Source organism: Falco peregrinus, chromosome 5 (genome assembly GCF_023634155.1).
Source record: "Falco peregrinus isolate bFalPer1 chromosome 5, bFalPer1.pri, whole genome shotgun sequence".
NCBI lineage: Eukaryota > Metazoa > Chordata > Aves > Falconiformes > Falconidae > Falco > Falco peregrinus.
In genome coordinates, this window is record NC_073725.1 from 110,037,206 (window position 1) to 110,054,122 (window position 16,917).

Below are 16,917 nucleotides of genomic sequence, written 5' to 3' on the forward strand. Positions count from 1 at the left end.
GTATCATCTTTGAGTCTTCTAGCCGGCAACTCATGTTCTTCCAAGTCCCTTAGAAGTGAAGACAGAGGTAGGAGCCTGCTGCAGGTGGGACATGGGACCAGGGTTGCAGGCACATTGGCGTTTGGCTTCATCGGTTTGAGATGTTCTGTCTCCCAGCATTAGGTTGGGCATTTTACATGCCCAAACGCTGTGTTTATGGATGACCTGAAGTAGGTGAAGCGAAATGCTTTTTAAAACCAGCACAAACTGTTGCGTAAACTTAAAGGAATGCTGGGTTCAAAAGTGTATTCCAGGAAAATACCAAATTCTCATTACATGTCTAAAATGGTTTTTGTTTTTTGTTTTTTGTGGTTTGTCTTTTTTTTTTTTCTTTCTGTGTGAGCAGAGGTGATCTGGTGTCACTGGGTTTGCCCAGCTTTTTTCACACATTGATTTCACAATTTCCTTTGAAAAAGTCATTTTGTGAGGCAAGTCTGAACAGTTTCTGGTATTGCATTTAAAATTACAAGCTTATGTGGAACCTGTGAAGCACTGGTAATTAAGAGAGTTAATGGGGTGCTACTTGCAATTAATTCAATTGCTGGTGACAAAACTTTTTTGTTTAACCATAGGTTATCATAGTGTGGTTGTGTTGGGAGATTTTTATCTGTACAATTCTCTCTGCCCATGGTGTTGGGTTCCTTAGGTGTTTTCATGGCTTTTGCATTGCGAGTTGTCATTTAAGATGCTAATTCCCCATTCTCCTGCACCTTGCAGGGTGAGGTTTTTTAAGTTCTGACCTTCAGTAGAAGACATGGATCTTCCCATTCCTCTGCTGTAAGGCTTTGACATGTCCCTTAAGCAATTTAAAAAGTAGCAAGCTGTACTTGTGCCTGGCAAAAAAGCAAGCTCAGCCTTTTCTACAGTGCCAGATTTAGCCATAAAGATCCAAATTCAGCTCCTAACTTTCTGTAGATTTCTAGTAATGACTCAGGCAAGTAAATCGCTTGCAGCCTGTTCTGTAGCTCCTGTTCATTGAATTATGAGCATCCTTGGGCACAAGGGCTGCTATTTATGCATTTGCAAAATGAGTTACCACTGGGAAACCTCACTGAGCTTCACTAATACAGCTAATGAATAGTCTGTAACTTCACTGAGGGTGACTTAGTGAAGAATGTTGGCAAAATGCTGATACGTAATGAAGCTGTAATGTTTTTTTCCTGATTTGCAAGTTGTCTAATGGCATCTGCTGTTTGTTCACAGAAAAGGTATCTTCTCCTTTAGGATCGCTTTAAATGATACATGCTTATAAATGAATGTACAGGGGGTGTGAATAAAAGGTCCTGAATACTATTAAAAATGTATAGCATAGGCATAATAACTCTTAAGGCATAGAGCTGGTACATGAGAGGGGCTACTTCAGTAATATCTTGAGCTCTTCACAGTCCCAACTGCTGTGTGTCTGAGCCTGCTTTTGCTCCCAGTTGTCTTTGGGAGAAATCCTAGATTCCAGTGGTAGTGCATTAGACAAGTCTTAATGTGAAACGCAAAGGGTGGTTGCACTGAATGGGTAAAGTTTCATTAATACAAAAATTGTTTTTATTTTTTCTTGTAAAATTTCTTATTCATCTTTATTTATAAAGGCCTTTGAATTTTTAAAATTTGAAAACTTCTGCAAAACTGTGATGTTCCCCTGAAAAGGCGGTACTGACAGTACAGAATTTAATGAATTAATAGTCATATGCAGGTACCAGCTAACACATCCTAAACTCACTGTCAGAGCAAAGCAGGTTCTTGGCTGCCCCTGCGGGATGCCTGGGAAGGCTGCTGTCTGCTCCCACCAAACTGGGCATCCCACTATTGAGCTTGAGCCTGTAGGCTGGACCAGAACTCCACTTCTGTCCGTAAATCCACAGTAGCTCCACAGACAGCTACATAGGAGAAAGCTGTTGATGGATCCCACTACTGATTTCGTATCTCAAGGCAATCTCTGATTAGAAGAGTAGCTGCAGTACATGAGCAAATGTACAGGTTTGGCACACAAATGTGAAAATGTAATAGGAACAGATGTTCACTCTGACTTAGATATTTCATTTCTGTTCTTGTGCCAGAAGTGCCTCTTCAGTTTCCTTTTCTTCACTAACATGGGTAAGACGTTCTGCATGATAGGGGTGAGCCCTTCCCTTGCTTGCCGACCTACCGCTCCTGCTCGCTTCACCATCCAGACCTTAAAAGGAGGACTTCGTTATGTTAGGCAAAACTAAATAACCATCAGTAAATACTGCTGTGTGAGCTTAAGCATTTTAAAAATCTCAAACCACCCAACATTTGTAGGCTAGCCGGACTCAGAAGTCCTTAGACCAAGAAGTCTGGGTAAGATAGCAAAGTTGTGCGCCGGGGAGGGAGATGGGATTGTGCAAATGCGTGGGCAGGAGGGGAGAGGGCTTTCAGGTGTGCTTGGCAGGGCTGTAACATGCCAGGTGGGCAGCTTGGACCTGTCAGGGTTGGGGGGGACCTCTCCAGGGTCTGTTCAGGGTGAGACAGGAGGGCTGCAGCTGGCTGAAGCCAGCAGTACCACGGCCCAGGCTTGCTTCACTAGTGAGCGTGAGTTTATTCTTAACTCACTGCCACTTATAAAGTGCTTAAAGACATTGAATTTTTTAAATGTTACTGAAGGTTCAAGACTAAAAGGAGGGACATAAAGAAATACGATGAAACTGCCCAACAGCCCAGCTTTCTGGTTTGGTGACAGCTGTGCTTCAAACCCTGCTTGTACCTGGCTTTGGGCTTTGCTGTGTAAAAAAAATATTTTTTTAGTGTGGCCTTTTATTTCTTTCATTTGATCCCCTTTCCTCGTGGGGTAAGGATGTAGTTTATTCCTTGATCCGCTAACCCTCACAAGTAGGCAAGAAACTTGACCTCAGTTGTTAATCTTTTTAGAAATCTTCTAAAGACTCAGGTGAAAGTCAGTTTCTTGATTGTATAACTTTCAGAGTCTTAGTCAGAGCCCATATGTTACAACCTGGAGGAAATGGTGTTTAGGGATGACTAACAGAACATGTTCCTGCTGTTAATTTGGGTGTCATTCCAGAAATTTAATTCGTAAGCTTTTCCTTTCATTTTCTTAACACATTTACTTATTCCAGTCTTCGCTGCTGTTCCCTGCTAAGGAACTTAATGAAGGGATACATTTTATGTTAACGAAGAGAGGTATTTGTTTGTCCTGCCTGTGACAAGTAGGGAGAAGGAGAGAGCATAGGTGTGTGAGAACAGCAGAAACTTGGGTTTGGGATAGGTTATTCACTTCGTCGGCTTGTGCTGCAAACATTGTTTTATTCTAGTCTCTCAGAACAGGTGTGCAATTTACCAAAGTGAGGCTATAAAGTAGTAATTGAGAATTATTTCTTCCTTCCAAAAAGTGCATAGCTTTTAGTGGTTTGATTAAAACTGACTGCAGCTACAAACTGATTTGCAACAGGAAAGCCAGGAAAACTAATGAAAAGGTAGCTTACTATTTATGAGCTCTCCTCGCCACTTGTTTAATATCCAATTTAAAATTGGATTGCCTTTCAAATGAAGGATACATTGTGTAACCCCAACCCAGTTAATGCTTATTTATATGGAAGGTGAAATCACAGAGCCATACGCCAGCCAGGCTGTATGTGTGCCTGGGCGGTGTCTGTGCTCCTGCTGATGCTGTGCCTGAGATGCACTGTGAATGCTTGCTCTTGTGGTTTATGCCTGCAGAACCACTCTGTGAGCGCTTAACCGCAGGAGCCCTGAGTAGCTGTAATAATAAAATGTCAAATTCTCAACACATGGTTAAGGCAGCCAACCGTGGATCTGTGTGGCTGCACTGGGGAATGCCTCTTCAAACCAGCCTGCTTTGCGGGCTGCGTGGCAGCAGATGTTATCTCCTATCTGCTCTGGTGTTTTGTATGACTTAGTGCCTTCCTTGCTGCTGGGCATGATTCTAGCCGTGGCATTGCAGTACAATAACAGGCAGTTGATGAGTTTGAGTTGTGTATGTATCTGCAAAGCTGATACATCTAAAACTCTGAGGGTGAGAAAGCTCCTTGTTACTGTGTCCGCTCCCTCCAGTGCTCCGGTTCCAGCTGTGCTGCCGACAAAGTCTGTGCTGAAGCCCTTTGAGCTGACTGTTCTTCACAGTTTATTAAGACAGAGAAACAAGTTAAATTTACAGATTCTTTCTTAGCGGTAACACAAACCGAGCAGACATCTCGCTTCTTGCCTGGTTCTGTTTAACTTCAATTTGTCTGGAAAAGTTGAACCAGCTCAGTGGAATTGCTGTAGATGTTTGAAGGCTGAAGTTTATTCTAGAAACCTTGCTGCTAAGTATTAGGCTTGAGAAGCTTTTGGTTATTTGAAATGGAATTACAGTGTCGCCTCCGGAGCCAAGACTGTGTCCCAGTACGAAGGTAAAGAGCCAAGAGGTGTGAATGCTGTGCAAGAAGAAGCATGTAGATATCTGCAAACTAATGTCGGTGTCTCCTGCATCATGTTAAGAACGTTTTCCAAGCTTCAAGTCCCATGTCTTGAGGTCACTGAGAATAGCAGTGAGGCCATAACTGCCATGGAGCAGCGCGAGGCATGGCTCATTTGTCAGCTCAGCAGGACGCTGCTGTTGCACTTGCGAAGCTGTGGAGGAGCAGGGCTCTGGTGTGTGATTCTGCATCCCCGTTCAGCTGTACGGTGATGTACATGTCTGCCACCACAGGTAGCATGATGGGTGGCGACTCCTTGGGCGTATCTGGAAACTTGCTTCATCCCCCCAACTTTTGACAAATCTAGGTTATGCAAAGTGATGCCTTGAATCCGGTTAAGTGGATTAGCTTTCTCTAGTGTGACCTTTCCAAAGAATCATATTCCCTGTCTTAGAATTTGATGTCCTAAGGGTGTAAACCTGAAACGACCTTACCTTCAGCATGAGGACACTTCATCTTCTGTGGATTATATGATGGGGAGTGAGTGTCTGTGAACTCAGTGAAGATTTGCTGGGGTTGGATTAAAACCAGAGCGAGTCACACAGTTCAACGGGTGTTTTTACTGCTTCAGAGTAGAAAAACGGTTCAACTGTTAAGCCCTTTCAGAAGCAGCTTACGCATTGGCCAACGACTCGTGTCAGGTTCAGCCTGGAGGAATTTAGAAAAGGTTGTTTGAGCCCTCGCAGTGGCAGGGCCCCTCCTGTGGCCGGGAGGGCGGCTGCCCTGCCTCAGGCCCTGCCCGCGCATTTCCCCTGCCCCTGCCCTCACTTCTCAAGTGTTGGTGCTGGACCCAGGCTTTTTTTCTGAGATGCCTGGCTGCTATTCTGATGAAAAAAAGAACACAAAAATCCAGATTCTTTCCTGTAGTTATAGTCAAAATACATATTTGTTTTCCAGAATCACTTTGTTGCAGTTGCCCAGCTTGTTGTCTCAGTACTTTGAATTCAGAAAGCAGCCCAAATGATCTGCTGCTCCTAATACATAGAATATACAGAATATGGTTGTCTGCAATGTCTGAAGGATATTTTTAAAAGTTACCCTTAAAGTCGCAGTGGAAAATTTCTCACAGTGCTCAGAAATCTGGAAATGGGAGTCAGGGGGGATGGTTTTACTTTTTTAATTAATTAGAAGGTTTTTGAAGAACACCTGCTGGATCTGGGTTGCCACCTTTTCCTTTCTCTGCTAGCCCACACTGCTCTTCCTGTCTCATGCAAGGAATTGCTCCTTTTCCTCTCTAATAGCAGTGTGTCTGATTTATTCTACGGGGTTTAAATTAAGAGGAAACTCAGCAGCAGGGGAAGAAGTGATGGATTTGAAAGCAGTTCTCAGGCTCTTCTGTACTGGCTCATTAGACAGCCTGCTGCTTTTTTCTTTTTTTTTCTTTTTTTTTTTTTTTTTTTTAACTTATTAAAACACAGCTGCTACAGAGCAGCAGAAATACTGCCCTGCGCTGCCACTGGTGTTTGGCATGCTGCTGGGCATGGGGTGCTCCCGGCTGCCCATGGGGACCCAGGCATGGATCCCTGTGGGCACCCAGTGGTGCCAGCCCAGATTGCTGCTGTTGCTCAGGGCAACATTAGCTCTGATGCTCCTCCACAAAACGTAAAGAAAACTGAGAAGCCCCTCGGTAGTCACAGTGTGAAATAGAAATGCTCCCTTCAATGCACACATACTGCTGGGGAAGCAGTTTTTGTGTCTTCCAAGAACAGCCAAAGCATCATAATTTCAACCCGGGCTTTCCTATCAGGAAGTCTCTGTGCAAAGCTGACTTGTTTGTAGCTGCAGAAATTCTTGTTCCTTTATTGAGCTCTTTGCAATCACAGATGAGGGCAGGGTATCAAACTGTCAAAACAGCAGTGGCCCAATCCCTCTGCATCTTGGTTACAAATCAGCTGGGAGCCAGTTTAATTCACGACGTATGTGCTCTTACAAACATGCCTAAGTGAACTGAGAAAAGGAATATGTCTGAGGTTAAAATATGAACTAATTAATCTTGCTGATTTGTGAGTGTTTGCTGCTGTAAGTAAGAACAGTTACACAATTGTGCCTTTCAAAGAACAAAAAAAGGGTTCATTTCCAGGGTGGTGGAGGGGAAAGTGTTCCCAGCCTGACAGCCATCCAGGGGAGACAACCCAGATGGTGGTGCTCCTTGGTGAAACTCCCATTTTGCTCTTTACGTGGTCTGAAGAGGCTGGGACATGCATCCAAGCTGCCTGTTGTAGGGGTCTCTGTTGCAGATGAGTTCCAGTGGGGAAGAGAAGGGCTCTGTGCTCCTTGCAGGGTCGCTTCACAGCCTGGAGTTTATAGTAAATGCTTCCAGATTTCTCTAGGAAAACCAGAGTTGTAGGACATGACATTCCTCACATTTCTAATCTAAAAGAATAAGTATTTCCATGTGGCCAATGTGCAGCCTACAGAAGAGGCTGAAGGACAGCTTTAAATCCTTCCTTTGCCAATTTTTGAGGCCATAGAATCAGGCAGAACAGCAAACAAGTAGAAAAGTGTGTGTGTGTGTGGTTTGGGGGTGTTTTTCTGTTGTTCTTGGGTTGTTGTTTTTTATTGGAGGGGGGAGTATTGTTTTAATTTGTCCCTAGAGCAATGGGATGGGCGGTACAGTGTGGTTGCTGTGGGACCTCACCCAATGGACCTGCCAGAGCTTGCCAGGAGTGGTCGTGGGAGCGGGTGGGCAGTCAGAGCTGTAAAAGGCAGCGGCAGCTTAGCTGGGAGGGCGTTCATACCTAGGAATGAGATCCTGTGTGTGTTAATCTCCCAGGTAATGAGCCTCACCAAACCAAAACAAGAGGTAAATAGCTGTGTGTTGATCCATCAAGCCACGGGTGTGTTTGTGCTGCCTGAAATATTAATGCTGTCATGTAGCAGAGCGTAGCACAGGCATCTCTTTGTTCAGGGGCGAGTCTTTGTCTTCTTGACACTGGATTTAAGGCGAGTGCCCTAGTTCATACACACTGCTCATCTCTTACATAAAAGATTTTGTAATTGCTCTTGATACAAGCATAAAACAAATCCAGCATTCTGAATACCCTAGCAGTGCAGTGCCTTTATATTTGTCTGTTCGTTGCTAATAATGCCTCACTTTGTATTGTAGGACAGAAAACTCACAAAAGTAGAGAGGCAGAGATTTAAAGAGGAAGCAGAAATGTTGAAAGGTCTACAGCATCCAAACATTGTGCGATTTTATGACTTCTGGGAATCCTGTGCAAAAGGCAAGAGGTGCATCGTGCTGGTTACAGAATTGATGACCTCCGGAACGCTAAAGACGTAAGTATTGCGCTCTTGGTGAGGAGCCTAAGAATAGCAATGGAAATTTTTAGAAAAATCCTACTTTCATATTCTGAAAAAAGGTATCTCCAGATAAAAGAAAAAAAAAAATGGAGCTGTTCTCTGGTGTCTGTCACTTGTCCCAGCGTTTGAACTGCATTGATTTGACAGGAAGAATTTTGGCCTCCATCTCTTTTTCCCTGCTCTCCTGTTTGTTATGCAACGAGAAGCTGTTCTCTGGTGTGTTTCATCTTCTGCCTGTGACGTTTTAATTTGTCAGGGTGTGTTTTTGTGATTGCTTTTGTGCTTGTATTTGCATGTGTTGTTAGAAATTCAGATAGAATAGTACTTGAATGGTAGAATCTCTTTTTGACGCAGAAGGTGCTCTAGGTTATCCACTAAACAATATTAATTAATAGCTTCTGGTACTGACAATCTTGTTAAGGTTGATATAAAACAGTTGGCATGAATTCTGGAACAGATTTTCAGCCCCAATGGGAGCAGTACTCATCACTGCATATATCCAGTGTGCTGCTCTGCCAGTGCATTAGCAGGTTCTACATTTTTTTCCAAGATGTACCCTCCCAATTAGTGTTTTAGGTAAATGGAGAGGTCAAAGTCTTGTGGTTAAAATTAAACTTCAGTATTATTCTGATTTGAGCATATGAAACCTATTCTAAAGCTGTTCTCTGCATGAAGTGAATTGCTGTACTATTAGACTTGCAAATATTTGGTTGTATTTGCAACAAAAATGCTTATTATCTTCCTCCCTAAAAATGAATGCTCTAATTCCTCCTTTGAAAAGATCTATTTCTTTCAATTTTGTAGTATTTCTGAGCTGCTAATATGGCATCTAATAAGGGGCTTTTATCCAGAACAGTTACAGCTGCTAAAGCCCCTAGAATCTCTAATAATGCTTCATTTTCATTATACCCACTTCTGTGTGTGTTTGTGCTCTAGGTATCTGAAGAGATTTAAAGTGATGAAACCAAAAGTCCTGCGTAGCTGGTGCCGGCAAATCCTGAAGGGTCTTCTTTTCTTGCACACAAGAACTCCACCAATAATTCACAGAGACTTAAAATGTGACAATATTTTTATTACTGGACCAACTGGATCTGTGAAAATAGGAGACTTGGGTCTGGCAACCCTCAAGAGGGCTTCGTTTGCCAAAAGTGTAATAGGTAATCCTCCTATTCTCCTTGGCTTCCTTCTGTTATGGCGGTTGTCTTTTTAATGTCTTTCACGTTTTGCATTAGTGTTTTTTTCACTCGCAGGTTGCTAGTAGAGATTAAAGTGGTTTTGTGGTGGTTCCTTTCTTACCGCTATAAAAATCTCGATCATTAGGAAATGGTATCGTGACTTTTTCTCCTTCCTTCTCTATCACAATGTAAAACACTTTTGGTTTTCAATTGAAATAGTACTTGGTGTCCGCAAATCCTCCTCCTCTCTCCTTCAAAAGGAGTGGCAAGGGTTCTCAGCAGCTGGTGTGCATTGTCTTCCTGAGAACAAGGTTGGTGCCTGCTGGGGGAGGAGAACAATAGAGAGGAGAGGGGAAAAGAAAGGATGCCCTGCTCTCTCCCTAACAAGGGAGTGCTGCAAAAGCCTGGGAAGTCTTCTGCTTCCAGTGACGCTGGGGTAGGGACCGTTACTTTTGCTGAAGGGAGAGGCAGCAGTGCCCTGTGGAGCTGAGCCACTCTCCTTTGTGGAGAGGTCACAGGGAGCTGGTCTGGCTGGAACACCTTATCCCCGTCCTGGGGCATCAGCAAAACTGGCTGCTTCTGCAGGCAGCTGCAGAGCTCGTGCCTGTCTCCGTGCCATCCTGGCAGACTTCTGCTGAAACATCTCCAGTTTACTAAAAACCAGTAGGTACGAAATTAAAAGAAATTTCCACTAGGATATGCAATAGCTGATGCCCTTGGGTGGTGCCCACATGAGGACTGTTAGAACTTGGGTTTGCTTGAACTGAGAGGAGCAGTTTCTAAATGACTGTTGAAGGAATTTGTTTCCTTACAAAACTTACATGTAATGTTTTCTGTGTAAATATTTTTTCCTGAATTTGCCAGCATTTTGTGCTCTTTACCCAAATGTAGGTAGCAAATCTCCTTGTTCAGATCTGTACATGATTGTTCTAGGAAGCTGCAAACTCCTGAGAAATGATGCTGAAAGCGGGGGAAGTTATCATGCACGTAGTCCTATTTCAGATTACAATATAAATGGAAATTAGATTCTAGGTAATTAGAGTTAGCAAACTGATAGTCACAACCACTGTTCCATTACTACATATGAAAACAGCATCCTATCTTTCAAGGAGTAGTTGCTTCAATAATTATTTTAGCATCTCAGATTTTCAGAGATTATAATTCTTTACAATGATTTGTACAAAAGTATTGACCTTAATGCTTAGGGAGCCTGGTATGGTTGTAGTCAAAATTACAGAAATTTTGGAAATGTGCTTGGATACCTTATTGGTTTATATCTGTTAAGTTCCTCTAGTTTCTAGACTTTAATAATTGGTGGTGTTTTTTCTGTTGAGGCTCAGCATTTCTTCATATAATTTTTTTTGCAGTGTAACAACTGTCCATGGGGCATAATGGAACAATATCAGTAATATCAATACTGGCAATAATACCAGAAATACTAATACAAGTTTTTGTAAAATCAGTTGTTACCACAACACCATCAAAGCATGCTCACGTCTAAAAGAAATTCAATACTGAAAAGGGCTGCAGGTTGCTGGCAAGGTGTCTGCATTCATTTTGGCAATATATCTGAGCTTATCTTTTTCATGAGCAGTGCTGCTCCAAGGAAAGAACTAGGAGGACTTGGAAACACTGATGATATGAGTAATTCTGGCCCCTCCATAGATGTAGTAGCTTTAAAAGAATATTAGTAGCTGCAATTTTATATTGGCTTGAACAGAATGAAGTCAGCATGGCTGAGGTCCAGCTTTTCCCTTGCTGCATTCGTGCCGTTGCTGATGCTTGCCTGACCTTGCAACGTACCTTTGCGGGGAGCCGAGCCAGGGCAAAGCTCCTTCTGCCAAGAGGAGCTGAATAGATGCTGAGCTGCTTTCCATTTAGATGGTCTGTTTCATTTAAGGGTACTTGTTAGGTATTCCTTCCCACCCGTGAGGGATGGGAGAAAATGTCATTTTCATGCTATTTTGGAACAGTATCAGGAATTCCATTTGCTTCTTAGACTAGCGCTATCACTTTTTCAGATTTGCTTTAAATGCTCTGTAATTCATGAGATTCACTCCTGCCTCCGAGTCTTGTTCCTTCTAAAACAAGGTAGCAGCTCCAAAAAACATTCTCTGTGGCAGTTGTTAACTGCTTCAGAGCAGCAGCTACCGCCTGCGTGACAGCTGGGAGAAGAGCCTGAGGAGCAGGCACTAAGTTAAGCTTTCACGACATGGGTCCGGCTGATGGCAAAGGCTGAAGGGATGAATGTCTCTGAGGTGGAAGGGACGTAAACAAGGGGAGAGATCCGTCCTGAATTTTGTAAAACGAATTGTACAGTAATGCTTGTGCTGAGGTTTGTTTTGTGAGTTAGGCCAAGTCTACTTGTGAACACATGCAAAAGCAGAGTTTTTTACTGACAGACCCTAATTTTGAGAGATGTCATTTATGTTGCCATTAAAAAAAAAAAGCTTATGTCAAAAGAACTGGTTTTTCCTGCTATGTCACTACAGTTGTGCTTTTGCTGCTGAGGTAGAGATATCATAACAGGAAACTATGGGACCTGCCAAGGTGGTGGGGGGCAGTTTGGGGGCTGGGCTGGGTGGGCAGAGTCTATTTGGGTCCTTCGAGTGGTCCAAGACCTGATGCGCCTCTTCTGGCATCCCAGCGTGTGTGTCCCCCTGGCCCCTTCCCGCAGCACATGGCTGCGTTGATCTCCCTTCCTTCATCTTTTCTAAATTCAAAAAGGAAATAAATTAGTCTTGGCTTCTAAGCATAAATTACATGATGAGATTCAGCTCCTGGAATAGATTACCATGGTGTTGATTTTTTTCCCCTTTTGCTTTATAAGACCACGCTTTTCGGAGTAGCTTGTTGTGCAGGCGTTGTAAGGCGCTGCTTGTCGCAAAGCTGCAACTTCCCATTATGAAGCAGCAAGTACAGTGCTTCACCTAATATTTATCCAGTTGCATCAGATTCCTGACACCGTAATCCCAGTCGAGTAGGACCTTATTCTGTGAGTAGCCTCATTGATTTGTCCCACTAAACCAGTGGCAGAATTAGGTTTAATATTTTGCCTGTGACTTTGTAGGTGATTTGTGATACTACTTGCTTTCAAAGTGCTGTCTGTCTGCCAGGTGGTTGCTATGTATCTCTGAGGGGAAAAAAAATATTCACATCATTTACATTGATGAAAACAATGATGAAGGTTCTCATTTCTTCTTTTCACCTCCACAAGCCTGCAGGCATCCTCCACTCCACTCAGAAAAAGAAACCATTTCATGCCTTCCAGTATGGTCAGGCAGTGTGCCATATCTCTTCCTATTGTTCATTTTTGAATATTTTTTTTTCTTCCTCTTGCCCGTTGTGTTAGCAGCGAGCCATGGATATCTAAATGTGTGTGTGTTGACTTTGGGTTTCTTCCCTGGAGGATGCTTGAGCTTACTCTGGTTATTTCCCTCTTTCGAAACCTTGCGTGCAGCCTTACGCAGCTATGATGGGCATGCTTCCTATAGGCGAAAAAGATCATGGTTAAAGCCATTTAGACTTGATAAAAAATTTACGTTCTCTTTGTGTATGTCTGTGTAGGTACACCAGAATTTATGGCCCCGGAAATGTATGAGGAACACTACGATGAATCTGTGGATGTTTATGCTTTTGGAATGTGCATGTTGGAAATGGCTACCTCAGAATACCCTTACTCAGAATGCCAGAATGCTGCTCAAATTTACCGGAAAGTAACCTGTGTGAGTAAACATCCTTAAGTTGCACTGGGATTTTGTCATTTGGAAGTTAAAAACTGTGTTCCAGTGAGGTGTCGGTTCTGTCATGTTTAGTGTGTTGTGGAACTTGAGGTATCTGAGCTCTGGGTTACACAAACTTGTTGCAGGTTTATTTGTAAGCTTGCAGTCGCGCGGCTGTGTTGTGTTTGTCTGTACTGCAGCTGCATAAAATATTTTCGGTAATCTTTGTTGCTGATTTTGTGTCTATTGGCCAAAAATGCATAAAACTTGGGAAGAATGAGCAAGGAGAAATCTTCACTCTAGTCTTGCCTCCTAAATGGGGGCTTTTCAGACTTGATCAAGTTTCCTGCAAAGCTAAAAGGGGCAGCTTTTCAGGTTACAGCCTAAATCCTTATTTATATGATGGAGGATGTTTGATTCAGAGTTCCAGCACAGATTCTCTCTGTTTATATCTTCAGACAATTTGTTACACATAGAAGAGCGAAAAGATAGCAGTGTTTAGTTTTGGAGTCAGCCAGAGGAGCTTTGTATCAGCATCTTGGAACTTGGCGAGGTCTGGTAATCCCCAGACAGGCACCATGGAAATGGGTTTGCTGCATTTTCAGGTGATGTTGGGCTGGAGGAGATGTCACTCTAGAATAATCTCTACACTGAATAAAATACCCTCTCCAACATTCTCACCCCCAGATGTATTTGTCTCCATGAGCAGTACTGCGAATGCCTGAAAAAAATTCCTGAGTCTGTAAGATGCTATCACGTTGCAAATCCCTGACTGCAGAGAAACGAGACTTGCCCAAGGCTTTGGCAGCTCTGGTTATGTTTTGTTCTACTTGGTTAAGTGAAACCAAGAGTTGCAGGAGATTTTTTTTTTTCATGATAAGCTATGTTAAACAGACTGGTTTGTCAAAGATTTTCCCAGATATTTCTTTCCATCTGGTTGCTACATAAGATGTTGATCTGTGTGGTTTGGCCCTCATGCATCACCAAAAAATGCACGCTGGAGATGTGAAGAGAGTAATCCTAAGAAAGCTGTGCTAAAAGTTACAACGATTAGCTACAGATAATTGTTGCTTTTATTTCTTTGACCTCTAAGGTAGGAAGAGTAGTTACACTGAGCCCATGCATCTCTGTCTCCAAAAGTGCCGTCCCAAAATTACTTTGTATTCCTCTTACCCAGCTGATTGTTATGAGCAAAAAGGTTCCTAAATGAAACTTAGTAATAACTGGTTGATTTTGATAGGTGCTTGAGACCACCTGCCTTCTCAGAGGGGTTTAGTCAAGCTAGTACAATGCAGTTCTGTGAAACCGTGCGGTCAGCACACATTGCTCAAGGGCTGCGTTTTGGCACGTGCTGTATGCTGACCTCTCACACTGGGTATTGGAGACGACTTCATCAGATACCCAAAGACTCGCATGTGCCAGGTGATGGGTTTCTGTGCCATTTAAATTTTATAGGTATAGTTTGTGTTCAATATCTGTCTCTTCCCACCACTGAAGACCAGGATGTCAGGAAGCTGGTGCTCATGTAGGTTGCTGTGCTAACTAGCTGTGATGGTGATGGCCTGCTGGGAGAGCGAGGATGCAAAGGATTCAGGAGTCTGTGTTTAAAAAGTTGAGGTCAGTATCACAAGACACAGGAGGGAGGATGTCCCTGCTGGAAGTGAGAGAGTTGTGATGACTTTCTGAAAGTGTGAGGACACATCTGAAGAGGGAAAGCAGCTTTAATTCCATTTTTGTATAAATTGTCGCAAGCTGCCTTTTGTAACTTGGTAAAGCTGAGTCTTCCCTAATGGACTGCAACCCTGATTTCTGGTAGTTTAACTCTTCTTAGAGTGTTGCCTTCATTCTATAGCTATTCAGAAATAATTTTTTAAAAAAAGGTGCCGGAAGCTGCTCAGCAGTGCTGTTTAGCTTCAGCTTCTCACACAAGTGAAATAGGGTTGCCTGAATCCTTATGAGGATGGCTGCTCGTTCCGCATCCTGATGGCACGGTGCTTTATCACATTGCTATTCCATTCACTCCTCCCCTACAAGGAAAAGTTTCTTTTCTTTGGGAGAACAGCTTGTTGGCTTTGCTTAGGTGTGTAGCCCTTTGGGTGGGCTCGAAATGCCATCTCTGTGGGTAGCTTAGGAGACATCTCCTTGGGCTCTAAAGGTTCACATGGTGACAACAGGAGTCTCTTCTAACTTCGGGCTCAGACTAGTCTCCTGAATGTGATACAAACTGAGTAACCCTAGACACCGAATGGCTTCCCTGAGCCGTGCAGGATGTGTTACCTGCTGCCCTGGGCAGGCGCTGCGTGAGCAGCGTGCCTTGCTTGTTTGTGGGGCTGCCATCACTGTTAGCTGGTGATAGGGCGCCGTGGGTACGTGTATGCGCTGTAGAGCCACAAATGATATAGATGACTTCCATTGCTCCATGTACCCAGAGAAACTCTGTGTACAACTCTTAGCCATCTGGAATATTGGTAATTAAGACTTCGTAAGGCTCCTAAGCCTCATTTATCAAAGCAATATCCAAGATGGCCAAGAATAATGATTAATCAGAGGATTCCTAATTAGATGTTATATTTCAATTTGCAGGCTTAAGTAGTTTTTTTTTTAAATACTAGTGAAAATCTGAGCCAACTAATTTTCTGTGGCAATAACCTTTACATAGCTGATGATTATATGGTAAATTATGATAACTTCATAAGACTGCTCTTACACTAGTAACTTCAGAGAGTGGAAAATAATGCATATCATGAAGAACAAGTAGTAGCGGAGAAGCTCTTGAAAGGTCACTTTATTACTGGTAAGGGGTATTTTTGAAACAGCTGTCTAGTAGGGAGAGCTGGAGCAGAAAGCATCAGGTACAGGCACGGAGGGTGTGTTTTGCTGTGTTTTTCAGCTGAACTCAGGGCAGTAGCAGTGGGAGCAAAGGCACTGGGATTCTTTGGATGAAAAAATTAGCATTACTATCATTCCAAGGAAAGGGTTAACCCAGCTCCCCGTGGAGAGGGAAAAAGCCCTGTGGAGTGCCATGAGCTGCTTAAACTGTCAGACAGGGAGGAGGAGCAGGGGGTGGACCTCTTGGTGAGGTTGCCAGAGGAGCATCAGCACCCTGGGGGAGATCCTCTGTCCCAGAAAGAACCCCTCTCGTGGGCTCAACAGCTTCTATAGAGGAGCTGCACCCGCAGAAGACCTGGCGACAGCAAAGGAACCCGCTTCGACCCATGTGAGTCGCCCAGCTGGTGCCATGGGGCAGAGGGAAGCTGTGGCTGTGGAGGGGTCAGAATTTAGGGTCCTGAGCCATCACCAAACATTGCGGTCTGCCCCGTTAGCTGGGGCAGTGACAATGTACTGACGAGAAAACTTTACAGTCACTTTTTGTGAAGGATTGAGGTTAGTCATGCGGCAGCTATTGCTAGCATTTGGTTTTACTAGACTGAAATATAGTAGAGAAACGGAGCATAGGGTAAAAGCAAGAGGCCAAATTAGACTGTTTTCTTCCCAGTGTTCGGTGAGGCTCGGGGTTCTCACTGGAGCAGAAGGTGGCCCTGACCTTCTCGGATGGAGGGGCTCAGTGGTGCAGTGCTCCTGATCGTTGTCACGTATTTCAGCTTGTCAGTGAGAAATTTACTGAATTTTAAAAAAAATATTTAAATTTTTTTGTACCAGAAATGTAGACATGATTTGTAGTGCTTTAAATTGAGGGCCAACGCGGTGTAAAAATGTGATTGCTGTGTCTAGTTTCCTGATGCTTTTTATTTTAAGAATATAAAAGAACTTGCTTTTCATACCTTGGGCTCAGCATCATGGTGGCAACCGCTGGAAGTGCTAATAGCATCTAAAGGGGTCGGAATTGCTTCCTAGGGTTTGCATCAAGCAAATGAACACTTGCCAGTGAAGGTACGGTAGTGACCTTTTTCTTCTGACTGCCCCTAACCTTCCCTTGGGTGATGTGGGCTGCACGCTCCCTCAGCTGCCCAGCACAGTCGGGGTGTTACCTGGGTTTTGCCATCATAACAGCTTTTTCAATTGTTTCTGCTGTCTGCTAACGCTCTGTCAAACTCTCGCCTGGTAATAGGATGTAAGATACCTCTGAAGTCAGCTGGTCAAGTCACAATTGGTAGTTCTTATTGGTATAGAAAACAACATTACTTTTCTGAGGCATTACTATTTTGTGTTAAGATACTACGCATTATGTGCATCAGTACTGTAAGATTATTATACTTACTTCAGTGACCTTTT

The 16,917-nt window shown here is 43.4% G+C and overlaps 1 protein-coding gene across 1 annotated transcript in view; it reads left to right on the top strand.

Annotated features, from left to right (window-relative positions):
- WNK2 (WNK lysine deficient protein kinase 2) overlaps positions 1-16,917 on the top strand; it is a 112,478-nt gene that overhangs the window by 30,702 nt on the left and 64,859 nt on the right. The window contains 3 exon segments of the mRNA XM_055806359.1: positions 7,591-7,763; positions 8,724-8,944; positions 12,530-12,687. Of these exon segments, the coding sequence (XP_055662334.1) occupies positions 7,591-7,763; positions 8,724-8,944; positions 12,530-12,687 (552 nt within the window).